General features: G+C 58.6%; 1 protein-coding gene across 1 annotated transcript; it reads right to left on the bottom strand.

Moving 5' to 3' along the window:
- Prrx2 (paired related homeobox 2) lies at window positions 1-27955 on the bottom strand. The gene is made up of 4 exons (XM_021261548.2): window positions 27698-27955; window positions 2156-2340; window positions 1420-1598; window positions 1-425 (listed from the first exon to the last, which is right to left on the bottom strand). Exons 1-4 carry the CDS (start codon window positions 27903-27905, stop codon window positions 290-292), a joined length of 708 nt encoding a protein of 235 aa, XP_021117207.1. The 5' UTR covers window positions 27906-27955; the 3' UTR covers window positions 1-289.
- Window positions 27956-27971: the final 16 nt, after the last annotated feature.

Genomic DNA, 27971 nt, shown 5'->3' on the forward strand with positions numbered 1-27971 from the left:
TTTAAAAAATGGTTTTATTTCTGAAAGGCAGAGCTTTTTGGTTTCATACACAGTGAGGGAGTCCTTGGCCGGCTCCACCCCGCTGTCTGCCAGCCCCGGCGGCAGCTCCCCTGGCCCCTGGGGACAAGGCGCTGAGTGCCCCTGGGTGTCCCCTCGGCCTTTCGGTGCAGGAGTCCGGCTGCGCTGGGGGCTGGCACGGTCGAGTAGCCTCTCGGGGACAGGGACGGGGTCTCCTCCCGCGCCCCTTCCGGTCCTCACCGTGGGAGCGGGCAGCAGGGGTCCCGGCCGCTCAGTTCACTGTGGGCACCTGGCTGTGGTGCAGGCTGAACTCCTTGGCCTTGAGGCGGAGGCTGGCAATGCTGTTGGCCATGTTGACCCCCGGGGTCGCAGGGCCTGAGCCCCCTGGGCTGTAGGGGGGCACGGAGCTGGGTGACAGGAGACAGGACACGTGGGTGTGGCATGGACGGCTCGGGCCCTGCCTCCCTCCTGCAAGACTTGGGGAGCAACCAGAGGTCCACCAGGGGGCGCTGGATGGGGAGCCCCCTCCCCAGTGGCCACACCTGGCCCTGAGCACTGCCGGCCTGCGTGCTCCAAGTCGGCGTGGACACTCGGTGGCTCCTGCCCCAACTGAGGGACGTCTGAGACCAGGATCCCACAAGGGGACCCACGAATGTGGACCCCTCACAGGGCTGCCCACAGACTCCAGCTGGCGCACCGCGGACAAGCCCCCGGCCTCTCTGCCCTCCTTTCTGCCTGGCCACCTTGGAACCCTTTCTCTCTCTCTTCTCTCCTTCCTTCCTTTTCTCCTTTTTTCTTTTTCTCTTTATCATTTTCTCTCTCCCTCCATCCAACCCTCCCTTCCTCTCTTCCTTCCTTCTCTTCCTCCCTCCCCAGACAGGGTCTGGCTTTATAGTTCAGCCTGGCCCTGAACTCACTGTGTAGCCCAGACTGGTCTTGAACTCACAGCGATCCTCCTGCCTCAGCCTCCTGAGTCCCAGGATGACAGGCGTGTGCTACCGTGCCTGACTCTTTTTCAGGCTTTGATCTACACAAAACCACCTGGCCGGGGCCCAGAGCTCAGGTCTGGGACAGACCACGGGACCAGATGGCCACTTCCTTGTCCTCCGAGCCTGTTTCTCAGCTGGCAGTGGACACAGTGGCTCCTGTGCCTGCCTAGGAGTTTCCTGCAGGTTGTGCTCCCTTGGGTGCTGCCGGATCATCACTTCCACTGCAGACAGGCCCGGCCCCTCCCCTTCAGGGTCCTCGCCACTCACCCGCACACACACACGTGTGCACAGAGCTCATGCACACCCACGCGCGCGCACACACACGTTCACCCCCACGCCCACCCCAGGGCACCCGGGTGCCCCGGCTCTCAGCAGCCCGGGCAGCTCCGGCCCCATCCCGGTCCCCCCTCACCTGTAGGGCGACGCCGCCGGCCAGGACAGGTAGTCGGGGCCCAGCGCGGTAGGCCGGGGCGCCACGGGCTGCTCCACCGCGGCCTCCTGGCTGTAGGACTTGAGCAGCGAGGCCGAGCGCGTGGCCAACAGGGCCCGCTCGTTGCGACGGAACTTGGCGCGGCGATTCTGGAACCAGACCTGTGGGGAGGCCCGGGCCTGAGTCCCGGACCTGGTGTCCCCACGCCCGGCCTGTCGCTGACCTCGGTGTCCCCTGCGCGTGACGGGGACAGGAAGTGGCGCCCGCTCCGCGGAAGTAGGCGCAAGAGGACGCAGGAGCCGTGCGGGAGAACACAGCTCCGAGCGGACGCTTAAGTTTGAAACTTTCCAACCTCTTTAACTGATCAAACCCTTCGCGCCAGGCACTATTCTAAGCACGCCAGAAAAATCTCAACTTCCGGGACTGAAACAGACCCCACGCCCCCGGGGCTCACTGCGGAGGGCAGTCTGAGCACAGGGTTAAGATCACAGCAGGTTGGGGCGCGTGGCCTGGGTGTGAACTTAGTTCAGCCCTCCTGGTTCCAGGTGCTCTTGGCTTTTGGAGACAGGACCTCACAATATAGTCCAGGCTGGTGTCCAACTCCGGCGACCCTCCTGCCTCGGCCTCCCGGGTGATGGGATACAGGCGTGGGCCCCACGCCCCGCCAGACGTTCTGTTGCCGAGCACACCCCCACCGCCCCCCACGGCCCCGCCTCACCTGCACGCGCGCCTCGCTGAGGTTCACGCGCCGCGCCAGCTCCTCACGCACGAAGGCGTCGGGGTAGTGCGTGCGCTCGAACACTCGCTCCAGCGCCTGCAGCTGGCTGCTGTTGAACGTGGTGCGGTTCCGCCGCTGCTTCTTCTTCCTCTTGGCGCCACCTCGGCCAGGGCTGGGACACTCACCTGCGGGGACCCGGGGTCAGCGGTGCGGCGCTAGTCACAGGGCCCGGCAGCCCCAGGCCCCAGGGCCGTCGCCGGGGTGCGATCCCGCCGCGGCTCAGCACTGGCTCCGCGCTTTCTTGGCTCTCTGCAGATGGAGCATCTGGGCCAGGCCGGCGGCCCTTTCCACTGCGGGGCTTCTCAGGCCTCCTTGGATCCAGCCCCCCACCCACTCACCCTTCCACAGGCGGGGATACAGTGGACCACAGCAGCCAGGCCACAGCAGCCCCCCAAACGGGAGTGGCTCCACCAGGCACTAGAGACTTGGTCAGGAAGGGCACAGGAGACACCAAAGCGTTCCTGTCACCTGGGCCGCGCGGACCGCGACTGTGTAACTATCTCAACGCACCACAGTGGAAGACAGTGCCATTGCCCACAAGATACACCCCTTCCGCTCACACACACGCCTCCCAACGTCCTGCAGCAGCTCTGGAGTCCTCTTTCCTGAGCGCCTGTACAAGGTGTGATCGAAAATACAGCGAATGCTGCTGCCGAGCACGCCTCAACGGAAAGGCAGCTCGTAAAATCATGACACCATGTCCTCATCCACCTTATTCACCAGATCCAGCACCATGCAACTCCTGGCTCTTCCCAAAGTCAAAATTCCCATGAATGGGAAATGTTTTGAGTCCACTCAGGACATGGAGGAAGCCAGGACAGTGCAACTAAAGACCCTCATGAAAGAGGACTCCAGAGCTGCTGCAGAAAGCGGCAGTTGGTGGGAGCAGTGTGCTGGAAGACAGGGCTGCACTGGGTGCTGGGGAGACCAGTGGGAGGGGGACCCCGAATCTGCATTGCTGTGCCATGGGGTAAGGGCTGGGCCAGCGTGGGCACCAGGGGATGCTCAGCCCCAGGGGGCAGCAAGGAGCTGATTCAGGAGGTCCGGGATGTAGCCATGGGTTCAATTCCCAGCACGCCCCAAGAATGTGTATTTTAATTACAAAGTAGTATCGCTGCTTGTCTTGATAACAGATTCAACCAACAAAGAAAGGAAAATGGTTGAGCAAGGGGCACCCCTTCTCTAACCCTACACCCCACAGTTTATAAGATTATAAATAGAAATTTTAAAAATTGAGTAGGGGGTTCAGCTCAGTGATAAAACATTTATCTAGCAAGCATGAAACCCTGGCTTCAGTCCCAAGCACTACAATGAAATTAAATAAAATTCAACTTGCCTTTTATTTGAGGGTGGGATTGAGATAAGGTCTCACTATGCAATCCAGATTGGCTTTGAACTGGTGATCCTCCTGCCTCAGCCTCATAGGTGTTAAGACACAAGTGTGCACCACTGTACCCAGCCTTGCCTTTTGGGGGGACAGTACTGAGGACTGAACCCAGAGCCTTCACACCAAGCTACATCCTCAGCCTTCCCACTTTTTATTTTTATTTTTTTGGTACTAGGAATTGAACTCAGAACCTTGAACTTGCCAGGCAGGCATGGTGGCACTGAGCTAAATGCCCAGTCCTTATTTTTTTACTTTCAAGACAGGGTCCCAATATGTTGCCCAGGCTGGGATTTACAGAATATGCCATCCTCCTGCTTCAACCTCCCTGAGTGCTGGGATTACAGGGATATGCAAACATGCCTATTTTCTTTCTTTGTTGTTGTTGTTTTGAGACAGGGTCTCCCTATGTGTCGGGAGCCATTCTACATAATTTTGAGGTAAACAATCATTTCACAGTTAAATTATGATTAGGGCTGTCTAAGGCCTCAGTGGTCCCATGATTCTGTGACTCTCAAGGGCAAGATTACATCAGCTGAAGGCATCTTGGGTCTTTGGGAACTGCGTAGTAATACAGAAAGAAAAAGGGTTCACCTGGGGAGGGACAAATTCCTTATCAGCTTAACCATTGCAAGAACATTTTTGTTCATCTCACCATCCTAATCAACATAAAATCCTCTTCAGCCTAAGATCTTCATCACTGTAAGATCCTCATGGTCATCAGATTACCACCACCCTCCAAGACATCTGATACTTCCTCCAATTATAAGATCCTTGTCAATTTAGGATTATCACAGCTCTCTGAGTCATCTGTTACTCCCTATGAACCCAATAAATAGTGGCAAGCTCGGGGTGCTTTTGTCTTTGCTGCCCAGAGCAGCACTGATCAGGCCCAGAACCCAGCTTCCTCTCTAAGTCTCGTTTCCTGTCTTTAGTCTTTCATTTGCCTTGTGTTGTAGTGGCTCACAGGAGACCAGGAGCCAGTGCAGGCGTTCTGGTAACGTCCCCTTTCCCATTCTCTATACCTATGTAGTTCAGGCTTTCCTTGAACTCACTCTGTAGTCCAGGCTGGCCTCAAACTTGAGGCAATTCTCTTGTCTCAGCATCCCAAGTGCTGGGATTACAGATGTGCACCACCACATCTGGTGTGTTTTTATTTAACAATATTCTGAGTACTTTTGCCCCTCAGTCCCACAGACCTAACTCTCTTTATTAGGATTGTTTTCTCAAAAAACATTTTCCCTCCTGCTCCCTCCCACCACCTGTAGGAACCATTTCTTAGTTTTTGTTTCTCCTTCTGGTATTGCCTTTTGCTAGTCAAATAAAATATGTGTAATATTTTCTCCACCAAAAGAAAGTCTCACATGCACTATTCGTCCCCCTACCCCACAAGCTATCCTGGTTTCCTTCCTACAGGGCACAAAAACTCCTTGTGTCCCTTTCATGGCTGCATAGCCCTCCATTGTGCCTGTGCTGTGGTTTATTGACCCCGAGCCCTGTTGGTGGGTACTTCACACCTCTCCAATCTTTTAAAACTAAAGAATGCCACGATAATCCACCCTTGCAATCAGGATCTTCTATTTTTGGCAATGCAAATTTGGGACAGATTCCTGGAAGTGGAATTTCTGGGCCAATGAGTTAATGCTAACGTGGAGTAAACAGCGAACAGGGCCAGAAGCCCCAGAAAGCCTGTCTTACTCAGTTCCCACCAGGGGTGTCAGGGGCCTATTTCACCCACAGCTGAGCCAACAAGAGTGTACCGCTGATCTTTTGGGTTTAGTCCCTACCTGGTATTTTTGTTCTCTTTCCTCTCCTGTCCTGCCAATCAAAAAACTTCCTATGTTTTGATCCAATGCTGAGTTTTCATCCCCTTAACTGGACGGGGCAGGCCCAGAAGTGGAGACTGCCCTGTCCCTGCTTTTTAGGGTTTGTTTGTCTATTGTGGTGCTAAGTTGACCAGGTGGGACTCAAACTTGTGACCCTCCTGCCTCAGCCTCCCTGGGCGCTGGGATTCGAGGTGTGTGCCTGAGTACCCAGCAGATCTGGAATGATATATCCAGCCTGTCACTGTTTCCATGTTTTCCTCTCATCTCTGTTTGTATCCATTCATTTCTTCTGCTGTCTTATTTCACCCAACTTGGGCTGGGGATTTAGCTCAGTGCTTCCGCCACCTGCCTTGCAAGCACAAGGACCTGAGTTCGATCCCCAGTACCAAAAAAAAAAAGTTCAAGTTTTTTTTTTATTTTACCCTGGCTTCTTGAATTGCACAGTGAATTCAATTGTTGTCTTTCTAGGAGGATCACCAAGGGTTGGAGGGCAGCCTGGGCTCCACGAGTTGAGTTCAAGGCCAGCCTGAACCGCATAGGACGTGGGTGCCTGTGAAAGCCTCTCCATCCAAGCCTGCCATCGGGAAGAACCCTGAACCCTAAACCAGAACGAAGTGCTGGAAACCAGGGTGTAGAGAGACAAGAGCCAGAAGGCAGCCTCGAAGCTTCTGGAAGGCGGCCACCATCCCAGAGCCGATTTTCGCCCCCTCAGGCCACGCCAGGCCCACACCCCATGCAGCAGAGCCCCAGCCAAGAAAGGAGACATTTTCGGGACGTATCTGAGCACCCAAAACTGGGGGTGTTTAAATGAAACCATTCTGCAGCCTTCACCAGGGCAATGTGGGGCCAGAGCCTCTCTTAACTGCAGCTGAGTCCCTGCCCCACTTCACACTGGGGAGACGGGCACTGAGCCCGGAACGCTGCGAGCCGTCTCCTGGGTCCCCTCTTGGCCGCAGTGACACGGTCCGTCAGCTCTCGGGAAGGGCCAAGGGGGCCTCAGTCTCTGTCATCTCATCAGTGTGGAAATGCCAGAGCCTCTGTCACACCCGCCAGAGGTGCAGCCCTTCAGCCAGGCGCTGGTGCCTCACACTGTCATCCCAGCACTCTGGGAGGCTGAGACAGGAGGATTGCAAGTTTGAGCTCAGCCTGGACAATTTAGCGAGACCTTATCTCAAAATTAAAAATAAAAAGGGCTGGGGATGTAGCTCAGTGGGCAGACCCTGGGTTCCACCCCCAGAACATCCAAAAGGGAGAATGAGCAGGAAGAAGAGGAGAGAGAACAGCCTTTTGTCCTTCAGGATATCCAGCCCTGGGCTCGTCTGGGGTCTCCACGTTGCTGTGAGGTGCTGAGCTGACCTCAGTACCCGCCTTGGCTGACTGCTCTGTGCCACAGCTAAAGACTAGAACCTTTTTCCCTCCCCCTCAGTCCCCTGGGCCTCAGCTGCAATGGCAGGCTGGGGGGCAGCCCCTGTGAGGCACTGAGGCTCAGGCAGCTTCTCTTAGGGGCCCAGACTGGAATCCACAGTCTTGGCCCCCACCCAGGTCTCCAAGCAGAGGCCTCTGCCTCCAAGAAGAGAGACACTTGGGCTACTGGACATTGTCTGTTCCTGACCAGCCCCTGAGACGGGCTGTGGTGGGCATGCTTTGCCCCCTGAGTCCTCCCAGCCGGGAGTATTGAGAAAATAAACCAACCCTCGGGGGGCCTCAGGCCACTGGCATTCCGCCCCTGTTCCCTTGCAGCAACCTTTCCTGAGGGACAGCTGGGGCCACTCTGTCCAAGAAGGGCTGGACCAGTTTCCTTTCTTTTTTTGGTACCGGGGATCGAACTCAGGTCCTTGCGCTTGTGCAGCAGGCAGCAAAACCACTGAGCTAAATCCCCGGCCCCCAATTTCCTTTTGTTCAGTCAACCTTCTGCTTTTCTCCCCTGAGATGAAAAGCAAGGCATGCCCAACATTCAGGAGGCTGAGGCAGGAGGATCGCCAGAGTTCCAGGTGAGCCTGAACCACAGAGTGAGACCCTGTCTCAAAAAGTAAGTAAAAACAAAAACTCAAAGCAAGGCACAAAACCACTTCTTTGAAACGGCTAGGGGGAGCCTCCTGGTTTCTCCCTTAAAACCAAAATGACCCCATCCCCAATTCCATTGCAAAGAAAAAAATGACTTGTGCAGCTTTCTGCCATTAAATTATTTCACACGCAGCATTTATTCGCCTGACTGCGGACCACAGTCGTCTAAAGGCTCCGCTCCAGCCAAATGATCGGGCCCCGCCCGCCCCGGGTGGGTTTTTCTTATTCCGTGTAATTTGAGGGTCTAAACAGCCTGCAGGGAATTAACGGCAAATTCTGCGGAAGACAAATAAATGCCGCTCTTCGGCAGCCTTTCTGGAGCTGTTGAGAGACGTTTTCTGTTTGTTTTTGCTTCAAAGAAGTCAGTTTGCGCCTGACCCCCAGGGCTCCCGCGAGCTCCAACTCAAATAAATAACTTTATTAATTAGCACCGATTCCGGCCCCATCGGCAGGCCCGGCCCCCGCCGCTACGTGACGCTGCCAACAGGGTCGCGAAAATAAACAGCGGGGCCCGGGACCCCAGCGAGGATTTGACAAATTAACGCGGGGCCCTCGCTGTCGGGGGAGCTCGGCTTCCGGGTCTTCAGGGCTGGGAAAGGCGCCCGCTGAGGCTGAGGGGTGTGGGCCGGGGCTGGAGAGATCTGGGCTCTTTTGAAGGGCCCTGGGGAGAAGGGACTTGAAGCCACTTCCTTCCCAGAGCTGCAGAGGGAGGGAGTGCAGCCTTCTTCAGACAGTGAGAGGCAGTGTGGTTAAGGAGCAGAGGCCTTTCTGGGTTTGGATCTTTGTTTGTTTGTTTGCTTTGAGACAGGGCCTTGTTATGCAGCCCAGGCTGGCCTTTTTTGTGGCGATCTTCCTGCCTCAGCCTCCGGAGCGCTGGGATTACAGGTGTGGGCCACCACGCCAGCTGGAGTTAGATCTTAGGTGGGACTCTAGTACAATGGGCCCCAGGAGAACCTTGAACCACTCCCAGCTTCCAAGTCAGCTGAAAAAAGGGTACCATGGCAGCTGCCTCACTTTGCACATGAGAAACTGAGGCACTGCGCGCTAGGTGATGCGCCAACTGCACAAGGCTGCAAAAGACCAGAGCTGGGGTTTGAACTTGGAGACCAGGACTCAGCACAAGCCCAGTTAGCCAGGGACCGAGGGCTCCCCAGGTCTTCCTTCGGCCTGGCCCCAGTCAGGCCCAGCATGGAGTTGGCTCGACATTAAGGCAGTGCAGTAAGGGGGCATGTATCTGTCATCCCACCACTGGGGAGGCTGAGGCAGGAGGATCGCTGTGAGTTTGAGGCCAGCCTGGGCTACATCTTGAGAGCTTTCTCAAAAACAAAACAAAACAAAAGGCCAGAAGCCCAAAGATCCCATGCTGTGACTGCCTCAGGGACACAGAGCTCCCCAGTGTGGCTCCTGGGGTGCCACAGCCTCCCTCAGGGCACAGGCGGCAGGGACTCAAGGTCTCAGCTCAGTGTCCCCCACTCCTGAGACCCCAACCGAGGCTCCCGAGAGGGCGTCATAGGGGAAGAGCGTCCTGAGCTGCGGCTCCAGCCTGAGGTGGGGTTCGCTCTGAGCCATCTGGTTTTAATCTAAGACCAATGGCCGCGTGCCAGATTCACGGTAAAACCCGAGCTTTAATAAGGGGCTGGCACTGCGTCGGGTGCCGGAAGCGATTCCAGAGCGGCCAGGGCAGTGCCGGTGCAGCCGGGTCTCCTGCTCCCAGTTTCGATCTCAGCCTGGAGGTCGGGGTGCGGCTGGGCCCGAGGCTTCCTCGATGTGGGAGGGGGCTTGTTTTTTTTTTTTGGCACCGGAGATCGAACTTGGGTCCTTGCGCTTGTGCAGCAGGTGGCGAAACCACTGAGCTAAGTCCCCAGCCCTGGGGGCTTGGTTTTGAAACAAAAGTTCTGGGGTCCCTGTCTCCTGCAGGGACAGGGAAGCCATCCCTCCATTCTGTTTTTACCCATTACTATTATTAATATTATTATTACGACAAGGCCTTGCTATGTAGTTCAGGTCACCAGGCCCTGCAAGGATCGGCTGCCTGTGCACAGTGGGGTGCCCCAGGGCTGTGGCCCCTGCTGTCAGTACCCTGGGTACCCGTCTGCACCTCAGCCTCCACCCGGCATCCCCGGTCCGCACTGAGCCAGCACCCATGGCTTTCAACGTGTCCCCTCACTTGACAGGTGTGGCTCTCAGGGTGCACTGTCAATTCCATTGGTTTGGGGTCTGCCCACAGACTGTTCACACATTCCTGGGTGTGTCTGGGTGGTGGTGGAGGGGCGGCTGTGGGGTCTGTCTGGTCCGTGGCCCCTTCCTCCTGGGCCCTGGGCCTGTTCTGCTTCCTGGCTCCCATAAACTGAGCAGCTTTGCTCCACCAGGCCCTTCTGCCATGCTGTTCCTGCCTTGGAGCCAGTCAGCCATGGACTGAACCCGCTGAAACCGTGAGCCAAATTAAGCCCTGCTCCTTTAAGTTGTGGGGGTCTGGTACTGTGTCCAGTGGTGAGATAGTTGATGAACAACAGGCAACAAGGACTCTAGAAAATTCTCTATTACAGGCTCGGTGTGGTGGCACACACCTGTCATCCATCCCAGCGCTTGGGAGGCTGAGGCAGGAGGATTCCCTGGAGCTCAAGGCCAGTCCGAGTTACATAGTGAATTCAATGCTTCCCCTTCCTGAGCCTCCGATTCCTCACTATTAATAGGGACAGCGGTACCTAAAGTGCGCTGACAACACCAGGCCCCACTATGTGCCCAGTTAACATCAGCACTGCTGCTGGCTTGCAGAGTTGGGAGTCCCCCTGTGCCTCTGCCCCGTTTCCTGTCTTCTTCCTCACCACCACCGAGCGCTGATCACTTCCCCAGCAGGGATGGCGATTTGTTTGTTAGGCACCAACCTCAGGAGCCCATAGGGTTTGGAGTCCAACGTGCCGGAATTTGAACCTCGCACTCGCACCTGCCGGCTGTGCAGCTTCCGTGGAAGCTGCTCGACCTCTCTGAATTGCAGTGTTTCTGAACGTGCGGGGGGAGACTTGGGCTGCTGGAGGAAGCAACAGCGAGCCGGGCACAAGACACCTCCGTCCGTCTGTCCGTCCGCATGACCTCGGCCACACAGCGGGACGCACATGACTGGCAGCTGGGCCCTTCCCCCACTTCCTGGGCGGGGAGAACCCCCCCACCCCCCAGTCTCTAGAGGGAAAGAAGGTTTGATCTCAAGGTCAGGGCTTCAGATCGCCTCCTCCCCTAGTGTGCGGGCCTCAGTTTCGCCGGAAGTGGGCTCCGAGGATTCCCGCAGGAGGCAGGGACACCGGGTGTCCCCGCAGCATGACAAACGCGGAGCTTAGACCGAAGCCTCGGCCCCCAACCGCGGTTCCCCAGCACCGAGGGGGCAGGGCCGGGTTCCCTCCGGCTCCCCACTGTGGGGCGCAGACAAGGGCCGGGAGCCCCTGCTGCGCGCAACCCACTCCGTTCTGACCTCCGCTGACTCTGCAGCTCCCCAGAGACTTGAAGGGTACTCTCGGAGAGCAGGGGGCCCCAAGGGTGTGCAGGGGGTCCAGGGTCGCAGTGGGGACCCACAGCCAGGGCTGGGGACCTTCCTCTGATTTGATTGTTTATTATTATTATTTGGTCCTTTGAGACAGGGTCTCCCTATGTAGCCCAGGGTGGCCCGAGCTCTCAGCGATCCTCCTGCCTCGGCCTCCCGAGTGCTGGGGTAACTAACAGGCCTGCACCACCACGCCCGCGGAATCCATGCATTTAAAAGCCCCGCCCCCCGCCCCGCTTCTGCCCCGCAGAAGCTCTGGCTCGGAGCTTTGAAAACTGAGGCACAAACCTAAGGACACACACTTGGGTGAGGGCAGAGTCCCTGCGGCCGGGGCGGGGGGGGGGGAGCGCGTCCTGGGGGCGGGGTCCCCGTCCCGCCCGGCAGGGCCACGTGCGCGCCAGCCATGCGTGCGAGCCACGGCCACAGCGGCGCCGCCGCACATCTGGTTCCAGGCGCGGCCCTGGCGCCGGCCTCGCCGCAGACCCGCGGCCCAGACTGAGCCGCCCGCCCCGCCCGCGCCGGCGCCCCCGGCCGGTACCGAGGGCGCCCCCTGGCCGCGCGCACCGCAGCCCAGGTATCGCTCCACAAGCCAGGCGCAGGAGGGGACCGAGGCTGGCGAGGGCGGCCGCGCGCGGCGCCTGCCCCCGTGGGCCTCGCAGACCGGCGACCACACACCTGCGCCCGGGCGCCGGAGGCTTCTGGGGACCCCTCCCCCGGCAGGGCTTGATGCTGCAGGGCCTCTCATACCCCATCCAGTGCCTTGCTGCTCTCCCAGCACAGGCCTACTTTGGGTCTCGATTTAATTAAGCTATTTATTTATGATCAAATTAATTAATCGATGTATTATTGGTGCTGGGGATTGAACCTCGGACGTCAAATATACTTGGCAAGTGTTCTGTCACGGAACTACATTTCCAGCCTTTTCATTTTGTTTTTTGAGACAGGGTCTTGCTGTGTAGCCCAGGCAGGCCTCAGACTTGGTGATCCTCCTGCCTCTGCCTCCCGAGTGCTGTGATGACAGGCTTGCGGCTCCCGCCCTGCTACTTTGGGCTTTGAAGGGGTGACGACCTTCAGCACCCTTCCTGCTGGAGCAGATGGGGAGGGATTCCTGCAGGCGCCAAGGGTTGGGAGAGGAGGTGACAGGGACCATCCCTCCAGGGCCCGGAGCGGAGAGCTGACCGATGCTTGCAAAGCGGTTGGGCTCCAGCGCCACCCCTGGCCCAGCGAGGTTTATAAGGAAGTGGGTCCACAGCAAAGCGCCCGAGGCCCTTAAGCCCTGAGGGCCAGCTTTTTTTCTGTGCTCCTTAAAGGACAGAGTAGAAGTTGCATTTAGAGCCCCCCTGAATTCACGGGGGGGGGGGCTCGTTAACAGGAACAAAGCCAGGCTGCAGGTAATGAGCCGCCCTGGGCTGAGCCCCAGTCACAGGCTCCAAGTGTGGGGCCCTCGCACCCACTGCCCCCCAAAGATGGGCAGCCTGGAGGGAGGCAGCGGGGGAGCCCTGGTGGCTGGTAACGCTAGGCTGTCCCAGGAGGGGCCCAGACAAAAGCTGGGGGCACGAAGTCACAGCAGACAGCAGGGGACCCGCAGGTGTGGGGCAGCAGTGAGCTTCGGGACTGTGGAGCTGCGTGGCGATTTCAGGTCACTCTCTGTCCCCCTGCCTGACGTCCACTCTCTGCCCAGCAGCCCGAAAGCTTTGGAGGAGGTGGTGACCATGCGCTCCGTCCACATTTGCAGCCTGGGGTGGAATAAGGCTCTGCCTGGAGGGTGCAGGGTGACCCCAAAAGGTTAACCATGGGAGCCGGTGTGGTGGTGCAGACATCCCAGCACTCAGGAGGCTGAGGCAGGAGTATCACGGCCGGTTTGAGGCCAGCTGGGCTCCACAGAGAGTTCAAGGCCAGCCTGAACTGCAAAGTGAGACCCTGTCTCAGAAATAAAAAACCAAACAAACAATGAAGCAGTGGGCACTGTGCGGCCGGCCTGGAGCACTCTGAGTGCCCCCCTTCCTCCTCCAGGGCGGGCGCTTTCGCCTGGCAGTTGCAGTGGGGGGCCAGGCAGGGCTGGGACCACTGGGGGACCAAGCCCTCGGCAGGCCCCACAGCCTTGTCCTGGTGCTGAAAGGGGCCCCTCAGCTGTGCTGCCCAGAGCCCCACAGGCCACACTGCTGTCCCAGGCACAGCGTCAGTGAAGCAGAGTCGGGGTTCAGAGGAGCTCTGCTCAGTCAGCCGTGCCTACCACCGGTTCAGGAGGAGCTGAGGAAGGGCTAGAGGAGGGATGTGGACTTCACTCCCCATGCGGGGCTCGAACTCATGGTGATCCTCCTGCCTCAGCCTCCCACTGTGCTGGGATTGCAGGGGTGCACCATCGAGCCCAGTGACACAGCCACTTTGGAAGGCAGCTTGGCAGTTTCTTTCTAACAAAACTAAACACACCTGACCGTGGGATTCAGCAATCACTTTTTAGCTTTGGCTCAAATGAGTTAAGAACTACTATCCCACAAAAACCCACACAATGATGCATGGTGGCACTGAGCTAAATCCCCAGCCCAATTTTTTTTTTGAGGGGGGGGGGAATCGAACCCAGGACCTCACGCTTGCCAGGCAAATACTGTGCCACTGTAAATCCCCAGCCCCTATAGCAGCTTTGTTCATAACTGCCCAAACTTGCCAACAGCCAGGCATGATGGTGCATATCTGTGTTCCCAGGACTCAGGAGGCTGAGGCAGGAGGGTTGCCATGAATTCAGAGCCATGTAGATGACACAGTTCAAGGCCAGCCTGGAATTCATAGCAAGGTCTTGTCTCAAAAAAATAAAAAACAAAGAAGTAAAACCAAGATGCCCTTCTCTAGGTAAACAAGTAAACTGTGGTATGCCCAAACAGTGTGGTATTATGCAGCACTGAAAAAGTAGCTGTCAACTGTGAGAGGCCATGGAGGAAACAGAAGTACATATCTCTAAGGAAAAGAAGCTTCAGGGGCCGGGGATTTAGCTCAGCGATTTCGCTCCCTGCTGTGCAAGCACAAGGACCTGAGTTCGATCCCCGGTACCAAAAAAAAAGAAGCTTCTCAGTATATAAGGGAAAGAAGCCAGTGTGAAAAGGCTCCAGACTTCAGGTCCCAACTTGATGATGCCCTGGAGAAGATGGACCGAGGGGGACAGTGAAAAGACTAGCGGTGCCAGGGCTGGGGGAGAGAGGGTGTGCAGGCCCGGCTCAGAGTAGTAAGGCAGGGACTCTACTCTGCACGACCGTGTCTGGTCCCCACACATCATAGACAGCTGTCCAGAACCACAGAACACAACAGCGAGAGCGCCCCACTGTGCCGACCACAGGCTCTGGGCTGCACTGGGTTGAAGTGGATTCTGGATGGTGACAGACGTTCTGCCCTACTGGGCTGGTGGCGACTCTGCTGGGAACCCAGCTGCCTGGAGACAGCCTAATTAAAGGGGGAAGAAAGAAAATAATAGATAAATTTATCAGTTGGGTCTCGGCAGGAGGAGAGACCTGGATTTATAGTTTTTAATCTGTGTCTAGAGTGGTCATCCTCAGCACGTCAATGAAGGTGAAACTGGGGTGCAAAACCCCCGGTGTGGTCCATTTCCACCACTCAGATGTGCCAGGTGCAAAGAGCCAGAGCATAAATAAGAGTAAAATGCAGCCGAGGAGGAAGAAAAAGGAGGAGAAGGAAGAAATAGTAAAATGCACAGGAGGCTGAGGCAGGAGGACCCCAAGTTCAAGTAGTCCAGCTTGGGGAACTTATTGAGATCCTGTCTCAAAATAAAAAGGAGCTAGGGCCGGGGATTTAGCTCAGTGGTTCCACCACCTGCCTCGAAAGCACAAGGTCCCAAGTTCGATCCCCGGTACCAAATAAATAAATAAATAAAAATAAAAAGGCGCTGAGGTGGTAGAGACCCCTGGGTTGGATTCCCTGTACTGAAGAAAAAAGGTGACATGCAGAAAGATTAGAAAGAGGTGGGTTTTGAGGGTACACTGCCTGTGTTTTAGGTACAACCAGCATAACTGTAGGCTCACATAACTGAGTTTTCATAGCACCAAGTTGCTGGGCGAAGTGGTGCATGCCTGTAATCCTAGTGCTTGGGAGGCTGAGGCAGGAGGATCACTGTGAGTTTGAGGCCAGGCTGGGGTACATAATGAGTTCAAAGCCAGCCTAAAACTACACAAAACCCTTGTCTCAAACAAACAAAAACAAAAACAAAAGAACAAATAGCACTGGGTTTGATCAGCCTGCACCTCCTGCTATGAGTTGGGGGAGTCCCCAAAGTGAGGTGATCCCCACTGTGAGGTCTTAATGGGTGCCCATGGCCCCAGGCTGTCCCTCGAGGGTCCCTACACATCCCACCCACCCCTGGTGAACAAACGAAGCCTGGCATGGTGGCCACACCTGTCACCCCAGCAGTCTGGGAGGCTGAGGCAGGAGGATCACAAGTTCCAGCCCAGCCTGGGCAACTTAGTGAGACGCTGTCTTGAAATCAAAACTAAAAAGGACTGGATGTCACTCAGTGGTAGCTCGCCCCTGGGTTCACTCCTCACTAGCACAATAACGATGATGATATAAATACATAGGGTTGTCATCTTCAGCAGGGCTGAGGGCAACATCTCACTTTAACCCCCAGGGGCTGCAGAGTGGCCCTGGAGGAAACTCATTTGCAAAGGACTAAGATCCCACTGGGCAAGCTGTCCCCTGGTGCCAGAACCCCTGAGCATGCACGTTCTGTGTCACCCTAAGCACATCAGCCCCGACTGCCACACGCAGCCCACACCACACAGGCTTCAAGGGGCAGAAGTGGACCTGTCCCCTCTGCGGGTGGCTGTCCCCGGCCACCGCCAATCAAACACAGAAAAGAGCCTGTGGGATGCGGGCTCAGATTGCATTAATGCCTCACCCAGGCCTCGAGCCCCCCAGGACCAAGATTCCTGGTCAGGGCCCTGGAGGTTTTCAAAGGGAAGGTGGGTTTGAAGCTCAGTTGCCTCCACTTCCTGTCCCTGCAACAAGCTGTTCCTTCTGGCTGGAATGCTGTTCCCAGCCCTTCCACACAGCCCCACCCTACTCAGGCTCCAGCCAATCAGCACTCAGCCTCTCTAGCCCACTCTCGCCCAGCCTCGGATCTCCTCTGTGCTGGAGTCTGGTCCCTCTCCCACCTACTTCCGGTGTGAAGCTTGGAAGCCTGTTGGGTGCTCCCCGCAGGCAGTTACTTCACCCACCAAAGTCACTTTATCATTTATTTTACATATTTGTTTTTGTAGTACCGGGGATGGAGCCCAGGCTTTTTTTTTTTTTTTTTTTTGAGACAGTTTGCTAAATCACTGAGTTGTCCAGGCTGGGCTTGAACTTGGGGTCCTCCTGCCTCAGCCTCCAGAGTGCTGGGATGACAGGTTAGAAGTCACTCTCACGATGGCGTGACCAGCGCTGAGGGAAATTAGGCAGAGCCCTCTCCTGGGCCGGTCCAGATCCAGTGCCTGGGCTGGGGCTGCCATCTCGCTGCTGTCCCAGAGGCTGAGAATTGGGGACACCTGAGCGGTCCCCCAGGAAGGGGCACAGCCACTGCTGAGAGGTGGAGACACTGTTTGGTGCCAACAGACAATGGGAACAAGGCCCCGTCTGCCTGGCCCGCTGGGTGGGGATGGGGGTGGAGGGACAGAGTTTTGACTTAATATGGAGCTGGTTTGGGTCGAGACACTTCCTCAAGCCTATGCTGGGAAGATGAGGGCCCCTGGGGACCAGCAGCTGCCAGGGGTGTGGCCGGGGCCCTCAGGAGTCGTCACAGAAGTGGCAGGAAGCCACTGTCCCAGGCTCCCAGCGCCTGTACCCGAACAGCCAGTGCCCTGGATGGCTGTCACCTCCCCCATGCCATATAGAGAGGCTGAGGCTTAGGGAGAGGACACCCCTGAGTGTGGGGGTAAAGGGGGCCAGTCTGATTCCTCTCGAGGGGCACCCCAGGCCACACAAGGAGGCCACCAGCTGGATGTTTAGCCAGGGCCCTGGAACTGTCGTCCTCCCAAGAGCCCAAGCCCTCCTCTTGGAGACCACAAACCCATGGGAATGTAGCAAAAGTTCGAGGTGCTAGAGGCAGGCTCACCCAACCTCACTGCCAAGTCCCCCGTTTTGAAGAAGGCATCAAGCACTCATCCATAACCGGGCGTGGTGGTGCACACCCGTAACCCTAGCACTGGAGAGGTAGGCTGAGGCAGGAGGATGCCAGGAGTTCAAGGCCAGCCAGGCTACATAGTGAGACCCTGTCTCAAAAAAACAATAAATAGGGGCGGGGATTTAGCTCAGTGGTTCCACCGCCTGCCTCGCAAGCACAAGGTCCTGAGTTCAATCTTCCGTACCAAATAAATAAATACCAATCACCCACAATCCCCAGGAAGTCCAGACTGGGGCAGCCAGTTCTCCCAAGCCCTGAGTGTCTCCCGGCCTGCGCCGGCCCCCTTGTGCCACAGGGGACACAGCCTGCCCTCCAACCCTCAGGAATGGGGCGCCTGGCGGGTGGCCCTGGCTGCCCAGGCTCCCGGCCCACATGTCTGCCCTGCCCCCAGCCGGCCTGCGCCTGGATCCCCATCTGGTTCTGGTTTGGGGGAAGGAGGCAGGCGCTCCCGGCAGGCAGAGCTGGCACTGGCAGATGGATCCTTCAGGGGCCTGCTCAGTGCCCCCAGCCCTGCTGTCCCCGCCCCTCCCCCAGGACACTGGACTTCAGGATCTCGGGGAAGCCGCTTCCCACAGCTGCTGGGGACCTGAGTGCAAACCTCGTCTACACCAGATCTGTCAGAGCCCAGCGCGAACATGCGCATGTGTGTGCATGCAACTGTACACACGCGGCCAGGACCCATGTACAGATCCAGGACATCCACCGAATGCCTCAGCCTCCCTCCAAGCATCTCATCCTCACATGTACAAGTTGCAATTATTCTCTAATTTGCATTTTTTAACCTCAGCACCATGTTATAAAAATAGTTGTGTTTTGTTTCACGTTCTTTGTGAAATTAGACACAGTGTGATCGATGCCGTGAAAATAAAGCACGCCTCCTCCCCGTGCATGGGGGACCCTGGGTCACAGGCCCACAGGGCAGGGTGGAGTGGGCGGGGCCCTGATTTGGGAACCTGGGCGCAGCTCTGGGGCAGTCACTCAGTCCCAGTCCCAGCTCTTCCTCCCTCGGGCCCAGCACCGCTCACTTCCTGTGTTCACAGAGCACTGAATACCTGATGGGCACGGAGCCATGGGTACCATGGCAACACCCACTGCCCAGATGGATGGGAGAGCTGAGGCCCAGAGACACAATCCCCGGGGACTGGGGAGGTCGGGGGAGCCCACCCTGGGGCCCTGGGTAGGAGTGGGGAACATGCTACAGAAGAGCCCCAAGACCTGGAGGCCCCAGGGCCTCCCTGTGTGAGCTTTTTCTTTCTGGGCCTCTGCTTCCAGGTCAAGAAAATGGGGCCAGGAGACTTCCCACCTCCGGGAGTTAGAAGGGTGAGGCACACAGTAGGTGCACAATAAATGGGGCTGTCACACCGGGCATGGTGGTATACACCTGTAACCCCACACTCAGGAGGCTGAGGCAGGAGGATTTCTGTGTTTGAGGGCAGCCTGGACTACATGGCCAGACCTTGTCTGAAAGAATCCAATGAACGAATGGGCCCGTCAGGACCACGGTGCTGACAGCGGTGGTGGTGGTGGTGGTGGTGGTGGTAAAGATGAACACAAGGTGACACCGCCACCCATCCCCTGCTGCGCTCTCCTGACCTTGCCCCGAGCACCCCACACCCCGATTCCTCTCAGGGACAGCCTGGAACTTTCTCAACTCATCTCACCGCAGGTCCCCCTGGCCCCTCATGCTCAGTGATGTGGGCCCTGACTTAGGTCACCGTGACTGGCGCCTCTCCTCCCACCCTCCCGCCCTCCCTGATGGGCAGACCCTGCCCCACCCACATCCGGGCCAGCCAGCTAAGGGCTTGGGGTCAGCTCCTCCAGAGATGGGACCGGCCCAGGAGGCCTCAGCAACCAGGACCCAACTTCAGTCCCCATGTCGGCCGATGGCTTCTGCCCCTGTTCACTCTGAGAGCCCACCAGTGTTTCTGCAGAAGCAGAAAAAGCATTCCCAGTGTTCTTAAAACGAAAACTGTACTCTGGGAGGCTGAGGCAGGAGGATCTCAAGTTTGAGCCCAGCTTGGCCACTCAGTGACCTGAGAGACTTTCTCTTAAAAATAAAAAAGGAGGGCCAGGGATTTAGCTCAGTGGTTCCACTGCCTGCTTTGAAAGCGCAAGGTCCCGAGTTCGATCCCCAGTACCATAAAAAATAAAAATAAAAAAGGGCTGGGGGGGCCGGGGATTTAGCTCAGTGGTTTCGCCACCTGCTGCAAAAGCACAAGGACCCGAGTTAGATCCCCGGTTCCGGAAAAAAAAAAAAAAAGGACTGGGGACATGACTCAGTTGCAGTACTGGGGATCGAACCCAAGGACTTGTGCATACTTAGCACGTACCCTGCTACTGAGCCCCTGAAACTAGAGGAGATCGGCTAGATGCCCCCTCCCCGATGCTCCCCCTCCGCTAGCTCCGCCCCACCCCAGGGCCTTGGCTTCTGCTGTCCCCTCCACCCAAGCACCATCCCTGCCCTCCTCTTCCAGCTAATTCCACTCATCCTCAGGGTCCCTTCTGCATCCTGCCCCCTCTCTGAACCCCCAGAAATGGGAGGGGACCCCATTACCTGTCCCCATAGCAGCCAGGCCAGCTCCTTCACACCACAGCCCACATCCCCATGGCCAGCCCAGGCCCAACACCGAGTAGTCACTCAACAAACACTTGTGGAAGGAAATTAGGGTTCTGCAGATGCAGCCTTCACTCTCCACCCCGGAGGGAAAGCTGCGGGGGCAGCCAGCACAGGTAACACCGCGTCTCTGCAAGGCCCCCGCCGGCAGCGTGACCCCAGGCCCTTGCCAGCTCCCACCCAGGCTCCCCATGTTCTCCCAGCAGGCGGGGCGGGCAGATGGGGATCCATTCCAGCAGGGACCAGGGGACCCCACAGCGCCTGGGCCCAGCTCTGAGCTGAGGGTTCCCAGGTGCCAGGTGCGCGGAGGGTTGGCCAGGGCCTGTTGCCTGCCACCGAGCCCTGCACCCCTGCAGGCCGGAAGCCCCCAGGGCAGAGGACTCAGCCCCAAATGCAAGGCACCCCAGCTCAGCACTGGCCCCCATCCTGTGCCTCAGTCCCCCGAGAAGTGCGGCCAGGGCTCTGGGTCCAACTTGGCTTCTCCACCTGCACCCGTGAGCTTGGGCTGCTCACCAAACCCTCCCAACAGGTTTCTGGCTCCGTGGCCGCCAGGCAGAGGTGCTCCTGAGCCTGGCTGGTGTCCACTACCTGCCTCGGCACCTCCCACACCCTACAATCTTTCTTCGTTCCCATTCCCTGCGCCTGCCCGGCCTGGCTGCCCACCGGTTGGACTAGCCGCCCGCAGCCCATCTTGAGTGCGTTAGGGCTGCGGCTCCCAGATGTTTTCTGTTACTCGGTATTTGTTAGTCTAATGAAAGGAGGTGTGCGGCTTTCAAGACCTCGGCGCGCAGCGGGGTTTATACGGGAGGCCACGCGGAGCCTGGCGGACAGGACGCCTCGAGGCCCCAGCCAGGCGCGCCCGGTCGGCGGCTGCGCTTTGATTCCGAGGTCTGCGGCCATCCGCGCGGTAATTCCAGCCCTGGTTAAATGTCATTTTTAATAACGCCATGGCGGGCGTGTCAACATCTGCGCCCACGGCCGGAAGGGGAGGCTGTCGAGGGGCTCGGCAGCGGTGAGGACAGAGGGCAAGGGGGCTGGAGGACACCCCTGGGGGACCGAGGATGCCTGGCCCCAGGGGAGCCCCCAGAGGAGCCCTGGGGGGGCGCGACCGGCAGGGAGGGGCTCTTCCAGGACACTGGTGATAGTGACTGTGCAGCTGAAGGAGTCGGGGAGCTGAGGGGCACAGCCGGAGCCTCCTATCCTGGCGCCCTCCCGGTGCGTGCCAGACAGCAAGGGTGGCTTCCAGACCCGTGCCCGCCTCGTTCCGGCCTGCGCCACCTCTCTGTTCCCCCACCAGGGCTGTGCCTCCCAGGAGTAAACCGAGGAAGCCTGGGGAGGTGCCGAAGTGGCTCTGGAAGACTTGAGCAGGTATAAAAACGGGTGAGGGAGCCGGGCGCCGGGCGCACACCTGGACCCAGCACCCTGGAGGGCTGAGGGGATGAAACCATCCTCAGCAACTTCGTTTCAAAATAAAAAGGATGATGCTCAGTGTGATGGCCAGGACTGGATACCCAGCCCCAAAGGGAAATAAATCGCCAGAGGGGAGGTGATACATGCAGACCCCAGGCCCAGCCCCAGCTTCTGATTCCCCAGGGCCCAGCGACACCAGGTCCCAGGGGCCTCAATGCAGCCAAAGCTGGAAGCTCAGACGAGGCCCAACCACACGGCCCAGCCCACTTGTGCACAGGCACTGAGCTGGAGGGTGGGTGGCCAGGTGGGACCCAGGTCAATGACTCCTATTCCGGGCCTTCGGGGGCAGCAGTGACACTGGAGGGGATCTGCCCCACCCACCCATCTGAGCCTCCCCAGGGTGGAGGGTCCCCCACAATCCCTGGTCTCCTGCTCTCCGTGCAGCCCCTCTGGCCTGCTGGACACCCCGGCCCCCCTTCCCACTGCCCCCAAACCGGAAGCATCCGCCGCCCCTCGCCCACCCCAAGGCCGCTCCACCTTGGAGACTGAAAACAATAATATGCTCAGAGCCTGCTTCATGTTTAGGACACAATAAAAGATATCACTAAGGGGGCCGGGGGATTTAGCTCAGTGGTTCCGCCACCTGCCTCTCAAGCCCAAGGACCCCAGTTCGATCCCCGGTACCAAAAAAATAGATATCACTAAGGCAAAGGGCTCCACGGGGATCATGTCCCCTTCATCACAGTGGTCCCCGGGAACCAGGATGGGGACAAACACCTTCCCTGACGCGGAAGGGACTCCAGGAACCGGTGCAGCGTTACTCCCGGGAGAGCTGGCTGGCTGGGTTGCGGGCCCAGGAACCCACGGGGCGGGGGGGCACAGCCTCTTCCTGGGCGGCTGGGCTGCTGTGTCACCAGCTGTACCTGCTGGATCCCACCAGGGACTCCAGCCACCGAGAGCCTGACAGGAGGGTCAGGAGGGCTGGGGTGGAGCCTTTGATGAGTGAGCGTGCGTGCGTGCGCACGTGCGTCTGTGAGTCTGGGACAGCTGGCCATGTGGTTCCCAAACGCCAGCCCCGACAGCTGTCACCGACCTACCGCTGAATGAGGACGGCAGGGACGCCCGAGGGTTTTTGTTAAGCTGACTGTAGTGGCCGGGGTGACAACCCACTCACGTCTCTCCCGATGCCACCAACGACACAGTCGAGTCCTGCGTCCCGGAGAAGCTCCACACCGCCCACCCCTCGCCAGCTCCCTCCCCGGGGCAGGTGCACCCGCCTCCCACACCTGCACCCCAGACCCAGCTGCTCGATGTGGGGGACCCCATGGCCCCGAGCACAGCCCACACTTCCTGATGGCCTCGCTGTTCACACCCTCGGCATCCCGGGCTCCAGGTGGCTTTGACGGTGGGGATGGCAGGGACTTTGGATCAGGGCAGGCCTGGGCCGGGTCCCCCAGAGCAGGAATGCAGTGGTCTCAGGTTGTGGCTCCGTTGAATGGGGACAATGGAAGGGCCAGCTGCAAGGGCTGCCAGGAGGACAGCACCTAGGGCCACTGTCCCATCAGCGTGGGACTCCACGATGCCATCCCAGTCCTGCCTGGTCCAGCCTGAGCTCACGGCCCTGCCCAGGACGAGCCACTCTCTGCCCTTCCTTCTGCCTCTGCCACCCAGAGACCCACAGCAGCCCCCTCCACATCAGCCCTCACGCCCCGGCCCCAGCAGTGTCCCAGCAGCCAAGTGCTGAGCTGTGCAGGCTGCCTGGTCCTCCAAACACGAGGGACAACAGGTTCTCGGGGTCACTGTGAGCATCTTAGGAGCTGTCACATAGCCGGGCATGGTGGCGCACACCTGTCATCCCAGCACTTGGGAGGCTGAGGCAGGAGGATCACCACAAGTTCAAGGCCACCCTGGGCTACATAGGGAGACGTTCCAGAGTCTCCCAGGGATGGGAGAGGGGCAGCTTGAGCTGGCGTGCAGCCGCACCTTGGGAGGCTCCTTGCAGGCCCGGACTTGGTCCCAGCCACCCCAACCCCCACCCCGTGCAAGGTCCCAAGGTCCCCAGAGGGTCTCAGGATGGCCAGACTGGCAGGTCCGGAAGCCACAGGCCACGCTGCACAGCGGTGCTGTCCCCACCAGCCTGGTCCCCCCTCACTGTCTCCCAATGGCTGCGCCCTGGGCAGTGAGTGCCACACACACTTGAGGACCCAGGCTTGGCAACGCCCCGTCCCCAGGAGAGGGGCAGCGAGCCCAGTGGCACGGTGACCGCAGCAGCTGTGCGTGTGAGACGTGTCCCGGTCGGGTGGGGACCCAGAGAGGGTATGCGTGGCTTCCCCAAAGCCCCACATGGAAAGGGCAGCAAACACAGGGACCTGAGCACAGGTCCCTGATGCCTGGCCGCTGGTTACCAGGTGCCAAGACCCTGTCCCCCGTGAGAAGTGGAGAAAGGGAAGGCAGATGTGAGCTCATCTTTCCAAGGTGGGCGCTGCAGCCCCTGTGTCCCAGGCTGCCTTAGGCCCAGGCCATGTTTCCAAATCGGTTACAATGAGGCCAGTCTAAATGTGCAGTCAGCTGCGGAAAACGGTTCCTTAAAAAAATTAAACATATCCCTCCTGCCTGGTAAGCACAAGGTCCTGAGTTCGATACCCAGTACCACAAAAATAAATAAATAAATAAAATTTTAAAAATAAAAAATAAAAAACAGGTCTGAGTGTGGTGGTACAAACCTATAAACCCAGCACTCTGGGAGACTGAGGCAGGAGGATCACACATTTGAGCCCAGTCTGAGCAACATAACGACATAGAGAGATTCTGTCTCAAAAGACAAGAGGGGAGCAGCGGCTGGGAATGGAGCTCAGCACAAAGGCTCTGGGCTCAACCCCTGGTACAAAAAAAATTAAACATAGAATTATGGAATGACCGAGTTCTTCCATTTGGGGAACACACCCCAAAGAATTTAAAGCAGGGATGTGGACAAGTCCTCAGTGCCCAAAGCACACAAGCACTGCTTATGGTACAACCCCAGCATCCACTGAGGAGTGAATGGATAAGTAAAGCCTGGAGCAGGCTTTAGAAGGAAAGAAACTGCCAGGCCTGGTGGCACACGCTGCCTTGGGAGGCTGAGGCAGGAGGATTGCCGAGAGTTTGAGGCCACCCTGGGTGACACAGTGAGTTCAAGGACAGCTGAACTACATAGCGAGACCCTGACTCAAAACAAAAACAACAACAACCGAAAGAAAAAAAAGGAAAGAAATCCACACGTGTGCCACACGGATGAACCTCAACACACACACTGGACAGAAAAGGACCGAGACTGTGGGTTCCACTTGTCTAGGACCGAGAGACATGGAGATCCTAGAGACAGAAGTTCTAGGAGCCGCAGGCATTGGGGGGAGAGAGGAGTGGAAAGTCATTGTTTTTGTTTTTTTGGTTTGTTGTTGTTTTCTTTTCTCAGACATGGTCTTGCTATGTAGCCCAGGCTGGCCTCGAACTCAGGGCGATCCTCCTGCCTCAGCCTCCGGAGTGCTGGGAAGACAGGCGTGTGTCACCACAGCCAGCCTCAGAAGGGACTGTTTGCTGTTGGGTGTTCGGTTTCGGGTTGCGGAGATGAGGCGGTGACGATGCCCAGCTGTGTGAATGTCCTCCCCAGTGCTAGGCAGGGCGTTAGCATGGGACATCCTACGCCAGGCATATCTTTACTGCAGTCAGAAAACAGAGCGAGGCTTCCAGGCTCTCAAGTGAGGGGTCCCCCAGCCCTCCACTTGGTTGCCCAAGGGCAACCCGAGGGCCCCAGCTCAGCCCAGGGCCCCAACCCCAAGTGCCTCATTCTTTTCACGTCTGATAAGTGGCTCACTGGGGACCCGCCCTGTCCCTCCTGCAGCAGGGCCCGGGCTCTTTCCAGCCAGGTACCAGTGGCCATCGGTGGCCCAGCCTCCAGGGGACTGGGGCCTCCCCCGCCCGGCTCCAGGGGCTGTGTTTATTTTCATAGTGAGTCTACGTTCCGGTTTCCGCCCTGCCCACAGGAGGGAATGCTTTAAAGAAACTCTCCGTTATTAATGTGGTTTCTTTTGTTGTAAGTCATCGCGACGGCAGCGATGGACGGTTTATTTTCCTAACGTGCTTGGCATAGCTCAGCGGCCCAGCGCAGCCTCAGCGTTTGATTTGGGAGGAACCCGAGACCCCGGTTTATTCTGAGTCACCAGCAAAGCCACAGCTTGGCAGGCCAGTTCTGGGGGAGTCCGGGCTTGGAGAGTCACTGGCAGGAACAGGCCACATCTACTGGTGGCTGTGGGAAGCAACCGATTTTTAAACACTGCTTTCTCTTTCAAAATTCTGAGCCTGCTAACCTGGCAGGTTGGACACTCTCTATTTTCTAATTCATTAGTTAGTTCCCCTGCTGACCCTTATTTTTCCAATGGGAGGCATCTCATCTCTCTTGTGGAGCTTCTTTCTTTGGTCCTGGAAAAGCCCTAGAAGATGGGAAACCTCACTTCCAAGCACATCAGAACCCTCTGTGGGGTGCCAGGGCTCCCCAAGGCCCAGGGCAGGGCAGGGGGACATGGTCAGTGTCACAGCTCAGGACCCACATGTGCATCCTGGGTCAAGTCTTAGCAAGCAACTTCAGCCTCTCTCTCTCTCCCTCTCTCTCTCTCTCTCTCTCTCTCCCTCCCTCTCTCTCTCTGTGCTGGGGATGGAGCCCAGGGCCTCACGCTCTGCCCGAGCCACACCCAGGCTGCTTTCCAAAGGCTCGGAGGATGCCACTGGGCTCACCATGAGGACAGAGAGGTCCCTTTGCCCCACCCTAAGTGGCAGTGGGAAGGGACACCTGACCAGACGACAAACAGGAAACCACCCCATCCTCCTCCTTCCACTCCCTCCCCGAAAACCCGACCCACTGAGCAGGCTGGGGACTCTGCCACCGGGCGCCAGGTCCCCAGGGCACCTCTGGGTGAAGCTTCCAGACAGGGGCCAGCCAGAGAGCGCTGGGACTCTGTCCCACCTGGGCCACACCCAGTGTGTCCTCTGGCCCTGCACATGGCAGCACCTGGCTGCACTGGTGTAGGGCCTCGTGGCTCTCTGGGAGGGTGACCGGCCCAGGACACTGCCCACCCCGCTGCAGTCCCGGTGCCCTCACCCCCCACAGACGCTAGCCGTTCTGGGGTCCACATGGGCCCCGTTTGGAGTTCTTGCATGCTCTTGATTTGGGGAGAAGCCCAGGCTTCTCATCTGTCCCCACAGCAGGGCCAGGACCTGCCTCTTCCCTCTTTGTCACTGCCTCTGTCTCCTCCTTTCCGCCATCCCTCTCCTTTTTCCCTTCATCTTTCATTTGGTCCTCTTTTTCTCCCATCGCCTGGTACAACGGGACGTCTGTTCCCTCCACCCTGCAGTGAGCTGGCCCAGAGCCCACCGGGTCTGCCCCCAAGCCCACAAGCCAAGGGCACCCCACTCTACGCCTCTCCCCTTTCCAGCAGGGCTCTGAACCCCAGCTTCCAGGGGCTGTCTGTGGGGCCCCTGAGGATGGAGACAGAGGCCACAGAGGCCAGTGGGGTGGGGACAGAGGGGACCCAAGGGCTCCCCACCTTGGTTCAGTGTAGTGCAGTTCCCCTCTTTTCCCTGCACCTCCCATCTGTCAGATGCCAATTCACAGCCAGCCTGGGCGCCCTGGACCTGGAGGCTGGTGTAGGAAGCAGGGTGCCGGGTGGGTGGAAAGGTGGGGGACAGCCAATCCCTCCTCCATCATCTCCCCAGGTACTTCTGGGGACTCAAACTTAGGGGGCCCAGGGCCTCCAGCAGGCCAGTCTGCTCTCCAGAGCTCAGGGGCAGGGGCGATGGCCTCAGGCCACCCACCCCACCTCCTCTTCAGGAGGGGTCGCACTGTGGGGACCTCCTGCCCCCTGCTCTGGTCCCGCTGAAACCCCCCGCCCGGGACCCTCTTATCCCCACCCCACCCCCACCCCGCTCTCTCCCTGCCCCCATCCCGTCTTCCCAAGGCCTCAGGGCTCTGTGACTTTTTGAAAAAAGCCACTTGGGTGGATTGTTTGTTTTTAGAGCCCCTTCCTGATGACCTTTAACCCCTGCAGGGGAAGAGAGGCCTGGCTGGCTCCTTAGAGGCGGGCCATTCCCCACGGGGACCCTCCGAGGCACCGGCCTGCGCATCCCCAAAACCCACGTAAGACCCAGGAGCAGCTGGGCGTCAGGATGGGGCAGAGCTGGAAACCCAGCTCCATGAGCTTTGGCTTTGCCCCCCGAAGTCCCAGCTGTCCCACGCGGTAACCCAACCGCACCCGCCTTCCAGGCTATGTGGGCGGAGCGCTGCACCCGCAGTCACCGTCGCCTCTCCTAGCCCGGCCGCCGGGTCCCCCACGCCCCGGCTCCGGCAGGTCGGAGCCACGGCGGTGCCCAGCGCCCTGGGGTGCGCCCGGCGCCCGGGGCTCTGGCGCTGGGTCTCCCAGGGTCCCGACCCTGGCCCACCCCGGGTCCCCGCACACTCACCGTCCTGCGGCGCCGCCTCACTGCCGCTGCTGCCCCCAGACGGCTCCCGCCCTTCGGCCCCGGCCCCGGCCCCGGCCCCGGGCCGCGCCTCCAGCCGCCCGGCCGCCGCGTCCTCCAGGTCCAGGAGGTGGCTCACCGAGAAGTTGGTGCGCGCCGGGCCGCAGTCCCCCGGCCCCGGCTTGTCCAGCGCGAAGGTGGCGCCGTCCATGCCCGCGGCGCCGGGCGGTCCCACGCGTGTCCCAGACCGCCCGCGCCCGCGCCCGCGCCTCCCGCC

The sequence above is a fragment of the Heterocephalus glaber genome, unplaced genomic scaffold (assembly GCF_053883595.1).
Source record: "Heterocephalus glaber isolate CG9 unplaced genomic scaffold, H.glaber_assembly_v1.0 deba00001479, whole genome shotgun sequence".
Classification (NCBI taxonomy): Eukaryota; Metazoa; Chordata; class Mammalia; order Rodentia; family Bathyergidae; genus Heterocephalus; species Heterocephalus glaber.